Genomic DNA, 22,377 nt, shown 5'->3' with positions numbered 1-22,377 from the left:
AACAGAAATTATTCACAGTATACAAAACAAAGGTCTTTGGAGATAAGTGATTCAGCAGTACAAAACAGTACTTAATGTAATGTGTTATATACCAGTGCTCTAGTCTATGAAAATATTATATGAATACACCAAGCAAAATCTTAACTATGCATTAGTTTCATCATTAGCTCAATGCATCAGGAGGGAACCTATATGCTACTTTCAATAAGGCTACCAAACAGTGCTTTAAAGAGAAAATGAGAGATCAAAGACAATGGAAATAGTTGCTTCTCAAATTTAGAAATAACTCACTTAAGTGTGCATAATGAGATTATCTTTAGGGCTAAAAGAAAAAGCAAATGGCCTTCCTTTGGCCAATATGCCTTGGTGATCACTATGAGTGGAATATATATTAGGATTTGATCATGCATTAAATCAGCTATCAAAGCTATCATTTGCAACATCCAATTTTTACCTGTTGAGATTTCTTCATACGAGCTGTAGCTCTATTCTCACGGGCTTTTTGCAAATATGGAGCTTTCTTGTCTTGAGGAAGAGCTCTCCACTTTTTCAGAATCTGCTTACATCGGTCTGACCAAACTATTGACAGACAAATGAATGCATTATTAGTTACTCAAGCATCTAACTCTCCAGGCTTAAGTGGATACACAAAATGCTCATTAAAAATAAGAGTATGATTTTATTAAGCAAAACTATAAAATAACTACACTATTCTCTGAATAGCTAACAATATTGCTCATTTAAAATTTGTTTATTAAAAATCAGTAGATCCATTCCATATGTTCTTGATGAATTTACATCTATTGTTTCATTATAGCCCTGTTTTTATATATTTAAGTATATTTCATTTGCATGATAGGAAGATAAGTTCTTAAAATTATTTTTTCTAAAAATAAATTTTTCATAAATTCTGGTTACCCATTTTTTTTCTGATTCCTTCGAAGCATAAACTTAAGGTTTTACTGAATTAAAAATTGATGAATAATCATAATTCAAACCTGGATATTCTTTTTTCCACTCAGGGTGATTCATATTTGCATACAGGACAGCAGATATGGTTGCACCAGTTCCTAGATTTTCATCTGCTTCCATTTTTTGATTGCTTCGCTGATTATATGAAGAAGGCACTTCTACTGATGCACCAGTTCCTTCCCCAGCACCCGAACCATCCTGTTGCTGAGGTACCCATGGACTCGGAGGTTCCGAGAAGGCTGGACTGAATTGTGGACTACTGCAAGTGGACAACAATGCATCAGAACACAGCAGTCAAAAACACTTGAAATGGGAAAGAATACAGAGAAATTCGTGCACATAGGCAACCTAAAAACAGTAAAATAGCTCTGATTTGGATACTGATATTATCCCGTAACCTAAATTAATTTGGTCATGTCATAAAATTTTAATTTTCTATTTGAAAGTGGCAGTTGTATTGTATTGCCCAATATACGGGGTGCAGCAACATAACTTCCCTTTTTCAAAAGCAAAATGCTTTCAAAAAAGGAATTTTTGTTGCTGCACCCTGTATAACATGTGTATATATATATATGTATGTATGCATTCATGTATGTGTGTGCATGTGTGTGAAATGGGTGTGTTGCATAGAAACATGAAATATCTAAAAGGAAGTAAGAAGAGAAAATTAAAGGACACTATTAAAGATACATCAGGAATATTTCTAGTTGAACCAGGAAATGTATGCCATCGTCTTCAGGCTGAAGACGATGGCAGAGTCAGCCTTCGAAACGTCGGTGTACTGCAACCTGACCCGGTGGGAAACCTGAGAGAACTTCATGAATACCATACGCCGGGAAAACCTGAGATCCTTCATACAAAGAGAATATGACATACATGGATAGCGATAGCTTAGGATCAAGTATACAGGTGCTTGACTGCAAAATAGAAAGGCCATTAATGGAAATGAAATTGAATAAGACCATGGGAGTAGATAATATTCCTGCACAACTACGTAAAGTTTAGGGAAAAGTGGAAGGAAGATTTTTTTGGGCTAGATTGTAGTATTTAGGCAGGAACAATTCGGCCAGAAGATTTTCTCCGATCAGTGTTCACTCCCATCCCAGAAAAGAGAAAGGCTGTAGATGAAAACTACAGAACAATAAGTTTGATTTCACATGCAGCAAAAGTGATACTTAGGATCATCAATATGAGAATGGATAGGTAGGCTAATAATTACTTGCGGGATGATCAGTTTGAGTTCAGGAAGGGAAGAAACACACATGGTGTCATAGCAGTAATAAGATCACTGATAAAAAAGAACATACAGAAGTACACAATGCATTTTCTTGATTTGTAGATTTTGAGTGTTTGATATAGTAAATTTGTCATAATTAAAGAATCTATTACAGAATATAGAGTAGGTTGGAGGGATAGGTGGAATATCTGTAACATTTACCAGTGTCCTCAGGTGTGTATGCCAGATGAAGAGTCAGAATAGGCTGAGTTAGCAACTGGACTAATACAGGGATGCCCATTATTACAAACACTTCTACTTTTATGTAGAAGAAATGGTAAAAATGGCTTGAAAAGAACTAGTGATAGGCATGAAAGTTAGAGGGAAATTCACAAAATCGTTAGGTTCCGGAATAATTAAGCTTCAGTTAGCCAGTCAGCCAAGGGGTTACAGTCATTTCTGGGTATATTAGAAAATCAGTGTGCTACGTATGGGATGAGAAATCAATGTAAAAAAAACAAAAATTATGAGGTTTTCATAAAGGATCAAGGTTGATTTCAATACTAAAATAAGATGACAAAAACTGGAGCAAGTGGAACTGTTCACGTATCTTGGACCTAGATGGTCACAGAAGTTTGGATATAGGAAGAAGAACGGCAAAGACAAAGAAGCTTTTACAATGAGAGAATTAATAATAGGCACGTTAAGTAAGGAGGTTAAAAAAAGACGGTGAAATCCAATCCATATTAAAGTAAAAACTGTGGAATGGAGTGGGGTTTTGGGCTAAGAAATTTGTTTGCTGAAGTCATGCTAAACATGCATTGGAGACGTTAGAGATGTCGGAGCGGAGAAGGATGGAAAAGGTGAAATGGACAGAGAGAAAATCAAATGAAGAAGTACAAGATTTGTACAATAAGTATTGGGAAACGTTTCCTAAAGATAATCCATTTAAGATGTTACTATAATGCCTCAAAATTCTTCAAAGTGCATCCATTGAGCATCAACACAATTTTACCAGTGTTTTTTCCACAACTCAAAGCCTCCATGGTAGGCAGATTCTGGAATGTCCTAAAGGGTACGCATTCAAATTTATTTGATGACACTTAGGATCTCATGGTGGTGTCCTTTGAGGGAGGATATCACTTTTGGGAATAGGAATTAGTCTGCTGGTGCCAAGTCAAGCCTGTAAGGGGGTTAGGGTCTTCTTCAACATGTAGCAGGTCTTCGCAAGCAAACACTAGCCTTTGATTTTGGTCATCTGTCAAGACCTTCTAAACGAGTTTAGCGCAGATCTTTTGAAATTGCCAAATTTTCAGTGATAATAGTATTCTCTGTCATCTTATCAATGCCAATATGATCTGCAATCATATGATATGCACTCATAACCGATGGTCTGAATTCAGCACTTCACACAAACATTGCATGTTGTCATCAGTTCTTGACATTGATGACATTCCAGCATCCAGGCTCATCCTCTACACTCTCTCGGCCATCTTTGAAGAGTTTGTGTCACTTAAAAACTGCAGTTTATGACATGCTTTCATCATTCAACACTTCATTCACCCCAGAATCATGCCCAACATCTCTTTACCCAATTTTCCCAGTACGAAACGAAATTTGATGGTGTACCCCAGTTCAATCGTTCACCGCATTTTGCACTTGCACTGAGTCACTTGACAGGGGTCCACTAAAAACACAATCTAGCCTGAACGAATGCTCGTACGCGCTTAGTGCATGTTGAAGGCCAGACCTTCCATTACTTAGCAGGAGCAGTGCAAGTGCACTGTGAAGTACAGTCATGTCAGGAAAACTTTGTTTTGAATACTTTTTATACAAACCTGGTACTAGTCATTGTGGGGGAGGAAAAGGATAGAAGGCAGGAAATATGGAAACTTTTCCTCTGGTATCTTTGTGTTCAATCTGGGTTTCTTTCTGGTGTCGCTCTCTTCTTCTTCTTATACTGCAGTCAACTGTCCATGATCACCAAGTTGGGATTGCTATCAATATGTATGTGCATCATGTTAACTCTTTACATTTCTTGACTTGGTTCTTGCATCTCATTCTGACAAGGATGTAGTCAATTTGGTGTCTTGCCCTGTCCCCTGGCATTTTACATGTGTACCTTGTTCTGTGATGTTGCTCAAAGGTATTCGCCACTGTTATGTCTTTCTTGTTACAGAATTCTATCAGCCTTTCTCCTATGACATTTCTCTTTCCCAATCCAAACTGTTCACTCTTGGCCTGCATCCTCATGAATTGCTTAATTATTCATACATTGATGGTACAGTATATTATTAAAAAAACAGGTAATTTTACTTCACATTCCATTGCACACAAGCACTATATTTGATGCTGAAAGTTGACAAATTAACGACATCTAAGATTTAGATAATATTATCCCATAATAATAGCCATTTAATTTAGTTCTCTTAAATCAAAGAAAAATAGGTTAATAGTATTAAAATTAATTTTATTATATTTTATGAATTAACATACTTGCTATACTCTGAATGATATGGTGATGGTGGAGGAAAGCTGATGGGTGAGGCCAAGTTTTGCTGCTGACCAACAGAAGGCAATGGACCTCCACTAACTGATGGACGAGAAAGTCCTATGTTTGCTGATATTCCAGCTAGGGAAAAAGAAACATTATTTCAGAATGCAATCAACATAAAACTCCATGCCAAAAGATGAACATATTTTTATCACAATTAAATTCCTGCTCAATACCCCATTATTTGGTATAGTTCAGCAAATTGGTATTACCTTTATCAGTGATTAGAACTTAAACTGTCACTTTAAGAAAAAAACACAAATACGCAAAGATACAAAGCATAATGGATAACATAAATGAGTTGGGCATATTTTAGGAAAAAAATCCATAATTACTCCAACATTCTGTAAAACACACACTCAAGTACCACGAAAATCTAGAAACATTAATTGTTAAAAAATGTTTTTAGTATTTCTCAACAGCCTACACTTTGTATTGAGCCATTTCAAAAAAGTGCATTTTATTTATTTGAAGGGAATGCATAAGTAGGTGCATTTTCTCAATATTTAATGAAACCCACTAATTAATATATAAGCATCAAAGAAAAGAATTTTTGATAAACTGGCAAACTAATTTACAAATTTCTTCTAGATCACAACTAAAAAGTAGGTCTGGTCTAAAACCAATGGAGAGTAACATGAATCCTTCTTTTCCCTGATACATAATGTTGATATGCTTTCTTGTTTAAATTGTGATACTTTTAAGCAGAAGAAATAAATTTGTAAAAAGGGTAATATTTGTTTACTGGCTTTAATATAATTTTATAAGAAAAACCTCGACTTTTTTCTAGATTGATCAATTTCCTTGACTTTTCTTATTTCAAATTTTCATAGACACTGTCCATCCAGTGCAAGGGTGCTAGTTATAATGAACACATTATCATGAACAGCATATATTTGTATTGTCCAGAGCAAATCGGCTTTATAATTTATAGAGAGTTAAAAATAATATGGCGATAGTGATAAACAAAGAGCAGTGAGAAGAAATCCAACAAGTGCCCCAGCATACTGTTAACTAAGGGTAACTAGGGGCCAGGGTGTATAATTTTTCAGAAATACAATCCATAAGAATTTGGAATTTATTCCAAGTTTTTCTGGTTAAAAACTACCCTAAATACACTTCACTATTCTGTGGAAAAAAATACCTCTTTAATAAATATTCATTTAGAGTAAAAATAAGTTGTCTCACCTGGAGTAGAAACATGTGACGGGGAGACAATTCCATGGCCAGTGGATGCAGAGGCTGCTGCAGGTGCCCCCACAGCAGCTGACCCCGATGTTGCAGTAGCAGGGGCGCCTCCAGGAATTGGGCATATGGGGAAGCCAGGCTCCTGAGACTCTTGACTCTCATCTGTTAGCACACCTTTGAAGATTTCTTCAACATCCTTGCTGTCCATATTTGGGAGACCTGAAATAATGGAATGACAAATACAAGCCAAATAACATGAGATACTACCAAAGAATTCAGATTAATGAACACATGAAATCATTTTCACTGAAAACCAACCTGTATCTCTGACCATTGATTCCAAATTGAAGTGAGGGCTTAAAATGTCGGTAAGCTCATCTTTATGGCTGACTCGTGAAACTTCATTGCCACTTTCATTAATTGAAAGAGAGTCATTGAGATCTGCATCATCTGGGAGGTTGGAATCTGAAAATTTATGATTAAAAATTTTTTTTAACTTGCAGAAAAAAACCAATAAGTAAAGAACAAATTTTATAGCCAGGTAAAATGAAAGCAAAATTAATGCAGGAACCAATCTATCATTTCATTACGCTCAAAAGTGATTTTCCCATATTTTGTTCATTGATTTTTCCAATACTAATCTGAAAAAAATCTATTATGCTTTTCACATTCGATGAATGCTCTACAATAATTGATGAAAATAAAGGCATGATAATTATCACCGGCAAAGAAGTTTCTTCCCTTTTTTTTACTTTACGTGCAATAATTTTCTGGATGAATTCAGCATTTCTAAAATTATAGTTTTTTTTAATCAAAAATTTTGCTAACACTTCTCAACAATATTTTCTTTTGTGATGTGAGAATATAGGACCTCTTACTCATGAATTTTACATATCTCTACAAATAATGAAACTGCACAACTAAACTGAATACTATCCCTTGTAAATACCACTATGGTGTACTTCTGTAGTAGTAGTACAGCAACCATAGCTACATGCCCAATTGAATTGAATAATTCACAATGCAAGATAAAATAATTTATGAATAAAAAATAAGTAGACAAATCTTCAGTTACATCTTAAATAAAAAATGATTCAATATCTACAAGTAATAGCTGATATAAATAGGAAGTTATATCTTATGTGTTATAACACACCTGCGATATCCTCTAAATTTTCTCCTGTTTTTGTTATATCATCCTCATCTTCATTCATAATTGTATTCACTAAGTCTGTGTCCAACAGATCACCTGCTATTGGCAAGATATCCTTCAAAGCCTCAGTATCACCCTCATCATCCTCCTCTTGCTGAAATTGGAATTAATTAAAATAAATAATAAATGGGTGTTTTTCGTGTGTAGGCATTAAAACTCACACACAATCATCATTAGTCATTACCTTCACAGGTGACTTTGCCTCTGTTTCCTTATTTGTAGGCTCCACCTCATCAACCTTTTTGACATCTACCTTATCAGCATCCTTCTCACGTTTGGCTTTAACTTCTTCGATTGCTTTTATTTCATCCTAGAAAAAAATATATTTGAAAATTCCATAGGATTTAGCATAACAATGTAGTAATTCTTTATCCTCATATGCCAGTGATATTAACAGAAACTGTTTTTTTTTTAAGTTGACCAGACCAAAAATGTGGAATTCATTGTAATGAATTAATAATAGCATAAAAGGGGAAATGTACTGTTTCGGTCATTTTCCATTACCCTGAGATTTAAGAAAGTTTCTATCGCCCCTTATGCAGTCAAAATTAAAACTGTAAAGGAAAAGCAGAAAAGGGCAGAAAAGAGACTGGAGTGAATCGACTCAGATATATATTCTTGAGATCACAATTATAAAACCAACTGAAGTCATCAACAAGTTTTATAGGTCCAGATTTTGTGACAGTGCCAGAGGGAAGTTACAGACATTAATATATTTAAGTCATTGCCAAAATCAAACCTGAGTTAATGATTCATTGATTTACAAGAAAAGTTGCAATAATTCAGACTTCAGACATTTTCAGAGCACTTGTTCACATATAAGATTTGAATTAAGCCACATATCCATCTGCTTATCTCTGCTCACAAAATCTATTGCAAAGCGCAAATTCTGTGACCTCCAGAATTTAATCTGGATCCATATACTTGTAATGATAACAGAGCCACAGTTTGATTGAAATGAAGCCCTGCAGAGAGCAAACAACCCACAAAGAGCATCTATACCTATAAATTATGAATGGATAAGACTTAGATGACCATACAATGTGAGTCTTTAAATTGAAATGCACATTTTCCTTCTATCACTTAAATATCAAGTAATTACTGTGGTGCAGATCAAGGTGTAAATCAATATAAAGCCTCTCTATTACAGATTTCTTTTACACACAAATTGTAGAGCAATAAACTAATGTCTTTGGTTATAATAAGACTATAAGATAATATCAGCTAACCTGGGACAACTGTATAGTTTTGTCTTCACTGACATGTACAGGTGATGCCCTTTCATCGTCTGAATCACTGCTGCTATGAACGTCACGACCTTTCGTGGTATCCAATAGTTCTTTTCCAAAAAATGCTTCCTGAAAGAAAAACATATTAAGGAAATTAATTATTCATCAAAGGACTGGTTTAATATAATTTTTGCGGAGCACAAAATAGGGAAAAATTTATTTAAATTACTGTTATATCACTAAAATTAATTAAATACAGATTTAGAAAGCCCAGGAAAGTAATAATGACTAATGAATAAATGTAGAAAATAGTCCAAAAAGACCATTTAAAATTCTTTAAAACTTTACTGGAATAGTATCCTAGTCTTAAACAATAATACTATATTTATTCGTCCAGCAGGCATTGTGCAGTATTATGAATACATGGAAGGTGTATACGACAGACACATCAATGGGATACCGATCACATTATTTCCAAGCAGTAATACAAATACAATGACAACAAGAAACTAATATACACTTAAGTTTCAATAATAATTCATTTGCACTATAATAACAGTCTACACACAGATAAGCAAATAGATTCTTCTTGAATAAGAAATTCTTGTGTCATTTTTTAATGGTTGGGCGGATAGTTAAATAATTTTGTGCACATTGATATTGGTCCTTCAGTTAAAATTAAGTGTTTTGATGTTTTCACAGGTATATCTTTACAACTTCTGGTATTATGATGGTGTTAACTATTATTCACAGTAAAGTCACTCTTGTAAGTCACTAAATGATAGTAAGTCACGGCATGATAGATATATGTACATGGTACAGTTTATGAAATATATAAAAAGAGGTTGGGAATGTGCAAATGTGATGTGATGCAATCAAATGCAGAGTTTAATGGAGATAAATAGTTTCATCAAATGATTCTCTATAAAGACAATAACAATAAAACCAAAGTGAAATATGGAGTTGTAATGATTTCATATGCCACATGAGCAACTAAAGAAAATCTGATCACGTTTCAAGGCTACTTTTAATATTATTTTGGAAGGGTTACTGAATTTACTATTTGAAAAGGTTAAAAAGTTAAGAGCATCACTGGAAAAAAGTATCAATTTAAATAGAAACTATTTTGAAAAATAACAATAAATTTGCAGAAAAAAGTCTGGTTTAATAGTTAGATTGGAAACTTTTCAGAATACCAATGCAAAATACATTTCTCTGATGATGATTTTGAACAGTGATTTATAAACCTTTATAACATATATATCATCCAAATTAATTTAAATGAATGATTATACATGATATAAATGGAAAAAATAAACTATGAATGGAACATTGGAAAAAATATGACCAAAATTGGTTTGTCATCTCAGGACCATAAAAAAAATTACCATCCCTCACAATATTTTAGGAACTTGGTCTCCTGCCATTACCAATACTCTTCCTAGTATCATACTTTTAAGGAGCACAAATCAGAATATCAAACATTCACAACACAACAATGGACAGAATCTGACTTTTACATTCAATACATCAGGACAAAAGTAGCAGGCCTAGTACCAAAACCATGGGGCCAGTGCTATACAATAAACATCCACAGATTTATGAAGGTATTAAAAACATTTGTATACATTCTAAAATTCTTTTTCCTAGCTGACAAAAATTACTATAGCATTTCAGAGTCTATTAAATGACAATTTATGATAATCCCAGGGGCATAATTTCCTATTTATGTCTAAACTGTCAGCCTTTGGTCCGATTCTCATGCTGAGAATAATGAGCAACTTGTAATTTTAATCATGCTGTATACTGTTATGCATTATTACTCCTTTGTGACAACACTCATTACTTTTTCTGCTGTGAATAGTAGGTAATCTAAACTAATATATGTCTTATATGGGTATATGTACCAATCCTTAGGAAAAAAATAAAATTATTATCATGTCATGTCATCATAATTGTCAGAACCACCACTAACCCAGACCATGAGAGTACAGGTAAAGGGGGTTATTACTTTTTCCAGTGGAATCTTCTCGAAAACCAGTATGTGGTTGACAAGCCATCATTTACTGGACCTTTTTTCATTTTTTAAATGAAAGTGATTACTCACACTGTGGTTTTTTAGCAATAATTCTATGATGAAAGTCAAAAAACTTAAATTTCAAATTATTTCAAAAGGAAAGTTAAAGGGCACAAATATGGTCATAAGATTTTGAAATCTGAACCAATATCTTATCTCATACCTGCAAATATGAAGGATAACTTTCCATGAGCTTGTTCTTAGGCTTTCTCCTCTGTGGCTTTCTCTTAGCTGGTTTCTCATCTTTGCCATCAGGTGTAGTAGCCCCTGGGGTTCCAGCAGGAGCTGGTCCAGGGGTTCCTGATGATGGAACTCCACTCCCACCTACAACAGGAGAAGCACCTGCTCCTTCACTACCAACTTCTGCACCCAGCCCTTCCTCATCCTTGTCCTTGCGAGTCCCCCGCAGTCGTGCAGAGAAACCACCAATCCCTAGGGAAATATAAGGTGATTAGATTGATGCCTATATGAACTAAAGCAAAATATCAGTTAATTCATCTTTAATCCATCTCTCAGCATCTACATGTGCCTCTTAACATTTCAATCACTCCAAAACTGCGAAATGCTTGTTTATTTTTATTTTTTTAATATACAAAGTGAAAATTTGACCCTGTGGTCTGGAGGTAACACAATTAAGTTAGCATTCAAAATCAGCTTTATTATAGTTATTGGGCAGGCTGCCATTTCAGGCAGGTTTTGGATGGCCATGGAATGCTAACTACCATTTACACATATAATTTAACCTCAGCACAGGAAATTAAAATACATTGTACAAAAAAAGACGAAGTCATAAGATTATTACATACTTAATAGATTTTTAAGCCAAGAACAACAAATTTGGCATTGGAGAATACACCAGATTCAAGGAATTCACTAGAACTTTAGCCATCAGTATATGTACTTGCAATTGTCAATTTATTTTAACAAGCTCAAAGTAACAACTGCCATGAATTAACCACTTATTTTAGCACATAATGCTTTTGCTTTTGGAAAGACACCTAATGAAATGGTTTGTCGACATTAGGAATAAGGCCACAATTAGTACAGTGAGGATTTGTTACAGTGCATTCCAATATAATGTAATGAATAGTATAGTGATGTAGTCATACCTTAGAGCTTGATTTTAGTTTCCTCAATTTGGATTAAGGTCAACTAATACAAACAATCTTGGCAATAAATATTTAGTTTCAAAGCACAATCATTCATTTTGTGTTTGTGACAGAACAATATTGAAATGTGTTATCCTGTTTAAAAAAGTTGGGAAATCACTGGATCAAAAGTTGCAATCATTTTGTTTAAAAAATTATTTTTTCTTCGCATGAAGCCAGCAGTGACAGATCATGAACAAAATCCAGTATGCAAATGGAACACCTTATATCTTGTGTAAAACAATGGTGTCTATTTTGATTGATGCATGGAAATGTCAACATTAAATACAGTGGACTCATAACTAGGATATTCCTTAGATATTCCTAGGATATTCCTTTCCTTGTTGGCATATATATATTTTTTAGATCCTGGTCCTCGCCTTTTTAAATAAATATGGTTACATTTTTGGTTACCTCTTTAATATGTTTACCAAAAGGCCAAAATCAAAATTTATCCAGGGATAATTGGACAATGAAGAGGCAAAATCTGAAAAAGTACATGATAATAATAATAATAATAATAATAATAATCTTTATTTGCCCAGAAGACACTGACACAGTGTAATAGATACATCAGATAAGTGTAGAGGAAACGTCATATGTACATATAGATGTTAAACAATGATGAAATTCAGAAAAGCATGACACAATAATAAATTTTTTGCATAAAATATATTCCATATTCAGTATGGTTATTTTTTCTCCATGAATTCCATTACAGAATAAAACTGTTCTTTCCTTAAAAATGATATTAATTTCTTTTTGAACAGGACTGGATCCTTTACGTACTTAAAATCGTAAGGGAGCCTGTTCAGTGCAAGGAGGCCCATTGATTTAGGCCCCAGGGATGTATTTAAAGTCCTGCAATAAGTTTGATGCAGGTCTCTGCAGGCTCTGGTTTGGTGGCAATGAACGTTGTCATTTGTCATATAATTGGATATATTACTTTTAGCGAAAATGCATACGACATAAATGTAAATACATGGAACAGTCAGAATATTTAACCTTTTGAAGAAGGAAAGACAAGGTGCATTGTAGGGAGCATTGCATATTAATCGTATTAAACATTTTTGAGCTTTAAAAATTGAATCAGAATGAGGGGAAGAACCCCAGAACAGAATACTATAGATAATTAAAGAATAAAATTCTCCGTAATAAATTGAAAGTAGGATATCAAGGCTTACAGATTTCCTAATACTTCTAATAAGAAAGCAAATGGAATTTAACCTGCTACGAAGATTGCATATGTGTTCATCCCATGATAAATTTTTATTTATAACAACTCCCAAAAACTTGGATCTAGAAATTTGAGGTACACACGTTCCCCCTAGGTCAATGGCCAATGAAGCAGGGGCTTTATTTTTATTAGAGAAGTATATGAGTCCAGACTTGTCAGGGTTGAGTTTCAGAGAATTTTGTGAACACCATTCACAAAGAAGTTCGGAAACTCTAGCTGCTGTCAAGGTCAAGTTGTTTAACGATGGTGCTGATACAATTACGTTAGTGTCATCAGCATATAAAATTGGCTCGGCTCCTGGAACTGACTGCAGAACTTTTGGTAAGTCATTAATGTAAAGTAAAAATAGGATAGGGCCCAAGACTGAGTCTTGGGGTACACCTAATGTAACTTCTTTACTAGGAGAAGTAAAATTAGTACCGTTCTTTGACAAAATAACCTGTTGGTGCCTTGCGCTGAGGTAAGATTTGATCCAGTTATAAGGGATACCTCTGATGCCATAGTGTCCTAATTTGGACAAGAGTAACTGATGATTAACTAGGTCAAAAGCCTTGGAAAAATCGAAGAATAGTCCCAAGGTTTCAATTCTATTATCAAGATTTGAAAGTATTAGGTTTACGAGGTGATAGGTAGCTGTAGATGTAGATCTGCATTTCCTAAAACCATTCTGTGAGCCAGAGAAGAGATTAAAAGATTCAAGAAATGATGTAAGTCGATTATGGAAGACCTTTTCAAATAGTTTCCCTATCTGGTTTAATAAAGATATTGGACGGTAAGAATTCATATCCTGCTCACTACCTTTCCCTTTATAAAGTGGTACAACTTTGGCAATTTTAATGGCATCAGGAAAAACACCAAGTTGTAGGGATTTATTAATTAGGAAGAGTATCTGTTCCTTGATAGAATTAATTGATTTTTTTATCACAATCCCTGGGATACCATCTGTACCAGGACTACTTTTGTTAGGGAATTTTTTAATGATGTTCATCAGTTCCAGTTCAGTACAAGGAAGCAGGTACAATGAATTAGACAGGCTTGGGATTAGAGGATAATTAACAGGAATTGGAGTATTTGTAGTAGTCTGGTGGGACAAGTAGAAGTCATTTAAGTTGGATGCCATTTGAGAGTAATCAGAAATAACATTACCGGTGGAGTCCTGTAATTTGAAATCATGATGATTATTGATAGAACACTTAGCTTCCTTTATAATCTTCCAAATTTCTTTAGATTTGTTATCGGCATTGAGAATTCTACAGTTGTTAAATGTTTTTTTAGCCAGTTGTAACTTTTGACGGCACGTTTTTTTCAGTGTTCTATACTCCAAGCAGTCTATCGAGTTACATTTATTTTTATTAGAGATAGCTAACTCCTTCATTTTTTTCGAGAGGCATCGTATTTCATCGGTGACCCAATGGTTTCTAGTATTTAAGGACAAGTTTCTAGTTTTGTGGGAGACCAATGGAAAACAAATGTCAAAGTAATATTGATATGAAGAATAAAAATACTCAAATGAGTCATTGTAGGATCTGAGTTGGTATAAATCAGACCAATCATGGGACTTCAACATATAATTGAAGATAATAAAGTTTTGCTCTGTAAACTGCCTTTTATAAATTTTTTTGCAGTGACTAGGAGAAGAAATTAAAATCTTGCATAGAAGAGGATAGTGATCTGATATGTGGGATTTGATTACTTCAGTATTTACTTTTCCCAAATCAATGTTTGTTAAGATATTGTCTATAATAGTAGGGAAAGGCCGTTTACCCTAGTGGGTTCGGTATTAGTAACACAAATGTTGAAAGAGGTAAGGATATCTAAGAATTCCTGTTTGGCTTTGGAATTACTTGCGAAATCACAATTAAAGTCCCCAGTTATAATTAAATTAGGTTTTGGTATAGCATCATGAATTAGCTCTAATAGTTTGGCAAGTTTGTTAAGAAAAACACTAAAATCACTCGAGGGAGAACGATAGATAGATAATAAATGATATGCGACATTATTTACACTGAGACCCACGACACAGGACTCGAAGGACAACTCTTCATTGAGAAAATCCTGTGAGAAACAGGTTGGGAAAAGGCGCACACACTGTGAAACTAGAACCAATACACCTCCATTTCTATGCTTTGAACGGCAAAATACATCGGCGATGGAATATCCAGGTAGATTTAAAAATTTCAAATCACTTAATTTCAACCAGTGTTCATTAATACAAAGGACATGAGGTTTATATTCACTCATCAGGACCATCATGAAATAATATTTCCTCATTTACAAAGAACAAAATTACTTCAAATGATAGTAAATTATTAGATAGATTAAGTGAAGGGTTGTAAAAATTATTATATTGAGTAGTTAAAAAGGAATAACCATGAACACATGATATTTTATTTTTCATAACATCTACTCAACAAGCATGATTTGGTACTACAATGACCCACTAAGAGAAGCTATGATCATAAATGGGAACTGAACATTACCTTTAAGTGAGTATCGTAGCACTCTTAGGACACAGTACAGTCAAGTGCATTGGGAAGTTAAAAAAAAGGCAAGTGACGATAGGACAGAAAGAAAAGTTTGAGAAGATATGCCATATGACAGAGGATTACAAAAGAATGTTACTATTAAAGAATGGTATTTTTATAAACACCACGTTGAAAGCAAAAGCAGCCGGTTGCTGCTCTAGTCAACACTTCAAATCTTTTTGCTCACATTTTTTCTACATCATGTCACATGTCATTCATAGCGCCAAACCCAACATTACTGAATGTTTACATCTGAATACTTTTCCTGAATGGCTTTTTAATTCTGTTCAGAAGAGGCATTTTCATGCAATCTTACCAAGTTTCTGCAAATTCCTCTGCCTCTTTTTTCGAAGAATCATCACTCCATTCTCACTGGTAATGATGGTAAAACCATCTGGCACATCTGGTGGCCGCCCGTCTTGCCTGGGAGTAACAACTGCTCCATCTTTGAGAGGGAATGGTGCTGCTTCAAGGGTTGATGTTTCATCTATGTCAAGTTCCATCTTACAAGGCGCTGTATCTGCTTGCTCCATGGAGTTGTCTGCAAAAATTTTAAATTATGTATTTACATAAGGTAAGATGCAGTTAATTAAGTCAATTAAATCTGAATGAAATGAAATAACTAATTACGCTTGGTCTATTTTTCTTCTAAGGAGAGTGACAAAAAATACTAAGGAAAATAATGCCCAATGACAGAAATAGTATCAAGGTAAAATACCTGCACTGGCTGCAGCCACAACAGATTCAATAGTGGCCATAATTCCAGCTTCAGTGTCAGCAAGTGACACAATCTTCTTCCTCTTTTTACGAGGTTGCTGTTCCAATGCCAAAGACTTGATCTGGTGCAGTCCCATCTCTGACAAACAGACACCATCTAGGTAAAACTGAGCCTGTGAATTCAGTCTTGGAGGCTCTGTAAACAAACACATTTAATCATGTAAAATCATTATATTTTCTGACCAGCAGCACTAGAAAATCACGATGAAAAACAGAATGATAATCAAGTCTAGCAAGTCAGAAATAAGTCCAAGCACAGTATCATGGTTTCCTAAAGCATCCTGACTGTACACCTGATTGCTTTATAAATAAAGATTATTACTCTTGACAAATTTGTTTCTGCCTCCTCCACCCATAACCCCTCTGAGATCCAAACACTGATAGTACAGTAACCTTGATGTCTCCTTTGCCTACCAAAGCCATTTGGCAAAGTATAAAAGAAAGGACAGGATGCCCGCACCAGGACAGGTACTAGTATGACTCATGAGTAACTGGCTAGGAGTCCTCGTGTGTGAGCCCTGCATAGAGTTTGGATGCATTATTTGTTTGAGGCATTAGTTTCCTTTCACAAGAAATGGAAGACAAGCACACAATGCCTTTTAATTCACACGAGAATATTCTTTACAAAAATGCTTAATAACAAATGAATCATTACAAAATCAACACTATTTTTCTGAGTTACAGAACTGGCGGCATTGAATTTCATTGGTGACATATTAGAGTTAATCAATGCTAAAAAGCACGCAAAATCCCATGCTTTTGGTCAGGTTCTGTTCTTAGCTTAGAATTTCATGAAACTGTGAAATGAGCAGAGTAAAAATAAAAATATTTTACTGAAAATTAACAAAAGGAAAGCGTAACTAAAGACACATTGAAAAGTTACTACCAAAAGTACTTCAAACGAACACCAACCATTAAAATCCATACAATGAACTTCCCTCACTTTTGGCCCCCGGCGACTTCATGATATGGAAGTAATACTGTTTAGACTCTTTATAAAACTGATTACCACACACATCTGTGTGGTAATCTAGTGTGTAATCTGGTGTGTAAGATGTGCTGACTTTTTTTAAGCAGTGAAATGAAGGAAAAATTAAAATAGCCAAAAACTGCCTTCGATGATAATTTTTTATGAAAATAAAAGAATTTATTTTAACATTGGCAATATCAAACAAGCTTTCCCGAGGAAACCCTTATCAATCGCTTCTTAAACATAGAAAACAGCCAAGATTTCACCAAATCATTGACATATTCCAGCATATGAGTTAAGTCACATGAATTTTCATCCTTACTTGATGCAGATCTAAACTGTTATCCATCTGTTTAAGTATTCAGTGTTGAATAATGGGACAAGTAGGTTTTCCCTAAATGCTCTTTTGTCTCAATCAGCAACAAGAAGTATAACCATGTTTTTTCTTCGATTCCTTACACTAGATTCCGGCATGTCTACAGTGCAATTTCCAATTTTTTCAGTAACTTTGATTTCTTTTGGTCTTTCATTTTCCACCCTGCTACCCTTTGAACTTATTAATTTTATGGAATAATACTGAACTATATGCAATTAATAATGTAGTAAATTCTGAACTAGTCAATGTAGCCACTGAAAAGCAAGAACATATGAAGCAAACACAAAGTATAAGTGAACAAGTTTTAAAGAGCACCAGCCAGTGCCTGATGGCCTTGAAGTGCAAGCAAACAAGCAAAGCACCCCCTCTGAATTCATGCTGTGCTCAAAAGCCCAGAAGGCATAGGTGGAGCTACATCATCACCCAGAGGGAGAGGGTTCTGAACCTGGGAGAGAGATGAGAGAGGGATTTGAATTTGAATGAGATGGAGACCTTCTTTTTTGTTAGTGATATCTGGGAAATACAGAAATACAGGAACAGGATTACACAGTGATCTCTAAAAGACTTCAAAACAAAAAAATTAAAGTACACACACTTCATCGCAACAAATAAACTATCAATGCAACAATTATTGCAACACTCTGATAACACAAGTAAACTGAAGATCTTTCATGGAAGAAAATAATCCCACATGGGAAGCATTATATTGCATGAAATACTACAAAATCTTAACATAAAGAGGGGAGTTGCATAAAAAATGAGATCATTCAAAATCATTGACTGACAGAATAAGGAATGACATAGCATGTGTACATATTAATTCTAAGGAAGTTTTATCAACTAATTTAAATCACTCTTATTTTTAATTAAATGATTTAAAAAACTTATGAAAACTGACCTGGGCTCTTGGTGGGAGTAGGAGGTTTGGGTGGAGGAGGAGGAGGCAGCAGGTGAGGAGGCGGAACATCTCTGGGACGGCACAATATACAGTTATACCCCTCTTCTGCACATCTTTCTGCTTCACTCTCAGTGCGAATCATGTCACAGGCACCATGCAACCATCTGTAAGAAGTGTAATGTTCACATTTCATTATTAGGGACTGCTCTATTTATAACCAGGGATATATACAATTTGACCTTCCCAATTAAAGTAAAAAGGATTACTACTGACAGTAGTCTACCGGTTAAGGTATTTTTTGATGGACACAGAGACCAATTAATCACTTCTACACTTCAATCCTGATCTTAAGTACCATAAAATACTCTAACATCCTACACTGCGATTAAAAGTTTGAACTCTATACAAAGATTCAGTGTAAAATAATCATATCCCACAAAAAGACAGCTCTCTAAACCACATGCAGTGCAAACAATTACAGAATGAGTTCTCTGCACATCAAAATAAGCTTTGCTTTCATTTTTTAATCATCGTTCCTAAAATTAACTATAAATGTCAGTTCTTATTTTTCTGTTCAACAGAATAAATGCAGTTCATTCTGAGGCTCAAACTGTGAGAACAAATGTTACAAGAGATACTGGAATAACAAGAGTCAAGCATTGAAATCCATCATCACATTTTGGTGAACAATATTTATCACAATTTCAATAGATCCTGCAGATTGGATTAAGCATTTGAAATAACAGGAATCCAATCAAATAACAAAGAATTTATTTCAATTAGACTGAAAAATAAAACAAATTTTTTCCAATATTAAGGCATTGGTTAGCCATGAGATGTAAAGATTTTTTTCTATGCTCAAATTTAGGCTCTTCGGTGAATTTGTCATTACAAATTACAACAAAACCAACGAGCTTAACATTCAGGTAGATTGTTACCGCTATAGGATGATGGTGTTGAACTAAGGTGGTTTTGCTTAACCCGCTGATGTGTTATTAGTATGAGCCTGAACTTCTTGAATTATGCTAACTCTTTCACTCAGAGTGAACTTAGCCCTTTTGGGACCCATACCTATTAAATACTACAGAAAAAAAGGCTATAGATCAAACTTACATGCAAGGAAAATGACCCTTATGGACCAGTGATTTTTACAACCAGCAGTATGTATTGAAGCAATCAGTCATAAGAATAACATCTCAATACGTTCTGTGAATTTGCACTTCAGCATTTAATACTTCGTAACATTAAACACCCTTAGTTAAGTCCTAAGTTTATTAATACCTCTGAAATTATAAACATGATTTTAAAATTTACATGAAATTATTGATCAGGTACTTTTTCTGTTCATGCATGCATCATAGTACATATTTTTACATTAAATGCACTTTTTTGCAAATTTTGTTCCTTAAAGTTGGTTACTTCACAAAATTGAGAAATACTAAATTATGATATAAAATACATTATATATAAAAAGCTCTGTTATGGTCCACAAGGAAACCACCTAAACAAGCATTAAAGTTTAATGAGAGAATTATTTGAAATCAAGATTCAGTATTTCACGGAATCCAATGTAAATAAAATCTTACCTAACACACTGCACACACTGGATTATTAATTCTCCTTCCGAGTATGGCTCACTACAAGATGGACAAATGGAAAGAGAGGCACATGGTCCACACTCAGTGTAGCTGTTCTGCCAAGTACAGTTGAAGCCAGGATCGTTGGAGCCACACATTTGACAGAGAGCACACCTGAGTAAGAAAAAATATACAATAATAAACTTTAAAAAGGCTCAAAAAACGTTAACCCATTTGAAAATACCTCTAAATTATTTCAACACATTTGACATGATTATTTCATAAAAGAGTGTGTCATTCTCATTAATTTGAAAAGTAAACTCAAAATGAAATGAGAGATAACATGGTAATACATTGTTTTCCAAGGGATGGGTTAAATGTATTTTACTTCAATTCCACTGCGGAAATTTAAAAGAAAAATTTGATAATGATAAAATTACCAAATCTAATCCAACTCTCCTGACACTTATTAGCATCTAGGGCTGTCAATTAGAAGTAGGACTGGCCCCATTATGGTAAATCAAGACTGTTTGTCAGTTATCATCCATATCAGCAAATGCTTCTGGTAAAGCTTGGTATGACGATGAGATCTTGAAGTGTATTATGAGCCTTAAAATTAAACTATCAGTCGGAATTGACGATACTCCTACTATATTATAAAAAAATGCAGCAAGGCAATAAGCAAACACTTAACATTTATAACAAATAAGTCCTTCACCAATGGTGAGTTTCCATCTCAATATAGCAAAGATAAAATGTATTCATAAAAAAGGGAATGAGGATGATATTAAAAATTACCGACCAATATCCTACTTCACTAATTTCTCTAAAATTTTTGAAAAATTCTGGCTACTGAAATATATCATAAAAAATAAAATTTTAAGCATGAAACAATTTGGATTCCAAGAGGGAAAAGGTACTCTTGTGAGTTTTCTAAAAATGATAATGACTTCTTGGGATTCAAAGGAATACTCTGTTGGTGTATTCAATGATCTTTCACGAGCATTTGATACTGTGGACTATGAAATTCTTCTAAGTAAATGTGAATGTTATGGGATCAACAGAATTGCCCATAAATGACTTCAATCATACGTAAGGACAGGAAACAGTTGGTGGAGGTTTCCGTTGTTAAGGTCAACAACATTATGATAAATCACTTATCACCCATAGAAACAAGTAGTGGGGTACCGCAAGTTAGCATTCTTGGGCCATCATTATTTCTACCAAATGGCAATGATTTGCAGAGATATATTGAGAATTACAACATAGTTCTGTATGCTGGTGTAACAACTCTGGAAATGAGGCACAAGGATCCTAACTTGTTGCAAGCTAAGCTTGATAGCTCATTACTGCTATCAGAAAAGTGGTTTAACGTTAATAAACTGTCTGCAAATGTACTAAAAACAAATTATATTCAATTTAAAAAAAGAAGACATGCATCACTACATACCACTTGCATTTCCAATTTCCACGTGGTACATAATCTAGAGGTGGATCCATGCAATATATGTGATATGATATGTCACAGTCATCACATAATATAAGCCTCCCTTCATCATTCCTTTGCCCACATCCTTCACAAACAGTGCAATCCAAACACCTCCAGCCTTTCTGAAGAATAACCTTGGTGACCTGATATAAATATAAATATTATCAACCACAAAGGAGCTATAAAAATACATATATAAATTTTCGAATGAAAAACAAACAATAGCAAAAAGTTTTCTTTGCTTTACAGAAATGTAATGCTTAGTTCTAATAGTTCAAATAAAAGTAAAGTTTAACTTAGGCCAACGAATTTGCACGTCAGAAGGGTAGAAATTTAGGGGCAAAGGTTAGAATTCCATAAAAAATTTCAATGAAGCTGAATTATTGGTCATTTATATATGAAATATGTCATTACTTACTTTGACATTTACACAATATGGATGATAACACTGGCCACATTGAGCGCATGATATGAGGCAGCCCTCTTGATCACTCCCTAAGGCACCACACATCACGCACACATCTTGCAGCAGCACAAACTGGTCGTTGGCTGAGCAAAGCACAAGCCTGTTCTCCACACCTGGTTCATCTTCTGCTTTATTAGTACTCGAGTCTGATTGGGGTCTCTGAAAATATTTCAAGATTTTATTTAGAGATAAGTCCACTCATGATATATCACCATTTCCATCAAAAACTATTTACAATAAGAAGGTTCTTGTTGAAACATTGATTGATATTGATAGATGCAACAGAACCTACTGTCCAAAGAAACTGCGGGAGATGTCGCAACAGTAACTTTTAACGGAGTCATCCGCTAATGTGCATTTCAATGCAACAATTTCAGAGAGTAAAAATCATTTGCCTTGACTGGAACGTCCCAGTCAAGGCGAATGATTTTTACACTCTGAAATTGTTGCATTGAAAACTTACTG

At 34.4% G+C, this 22,377-nt stretch overlaps 1 protein-coding gene across 1 annotated transcript in view; it reads right to left on the bottom strand.

The window, feature by feature from the left end:
* LOC139690481 (histone-lysine N-methyltransferase 2C-like) overlaps positions 1-22,377 on the bottom strand; it is a 128,126-nt gene that overhangs the window by 82,873 nt on the left and 22,876 nt on the right. Inside the window, exons 14-28 of the mRNA XM_071587938.1 lie at positions 21,865-22,071; positions 21,408-21,589; positions 19,967-20,131; positions 18,381-18,544; positions 16,078-16,272; positions 15,676-15,900; positions 10,613-10,881; positions 8,373-8,501; positions 7,328-7,453; positions 7,087-7,237; positions 6,249-6,395; positions 5,931-6,149; positions 4,685-4,820; positions 999-1,231; positions 455-579 (exon numbers count right to left, since the gene is read on the bottom strand). Of these exons, the coding sequence (XP_071444039.1) occupies positions 455-579; positions 999-1,231; positions 4,685-4,820; positions 5,931-6,149; positions 6,249-6,395; positions 7,087-7,237; positions 7,328-7,453; positions 8,373-8,501; positions 10,613-10,881; positions 15,676-15,900; positions 16,078-16,272; positions 18,381-18,544; positions 19,967-20,131; positions 21,408-21,589; positions 21,865-22,071 (2,673 nt within the window). The remainder of the gene's footprint in view (positions 1-454; positions 580-998; positions 1,232-4,684; positions 4,821-5,930; positions 6,150-6,248; positions 6,396-7,086; positions 7,238-7,327; positions 7,454-8,372; positions 8,502-10,612; positions 10,882-15,675; positions 15,901-16,077; positions 16,273-18,380; positions 18,545-19,966; positions 20,132-21,407; positions 21,590-21,864; positions 22,072-22,377) is intronic.

The sequence above is a fragment of the Hetaerina americana genome, unplaced genomic scaffold (assembly GCF_022747635.1).
Source record: "Hetaerina americana unplaced genomic scaffold, ioHetAmer1.1.p SCAF_3, whole genome shotgun sequence".
NCBI lineage: Eukaryota > Metazoa > Arthropoda > Insecta > Odonata > Calopterygidae > Hetaerina > Hetaerina americana.
Note: the sequence above shows the minus strand (reverse complement) of the source record. Positions and strands in the feature narration are given on the sequence as shown.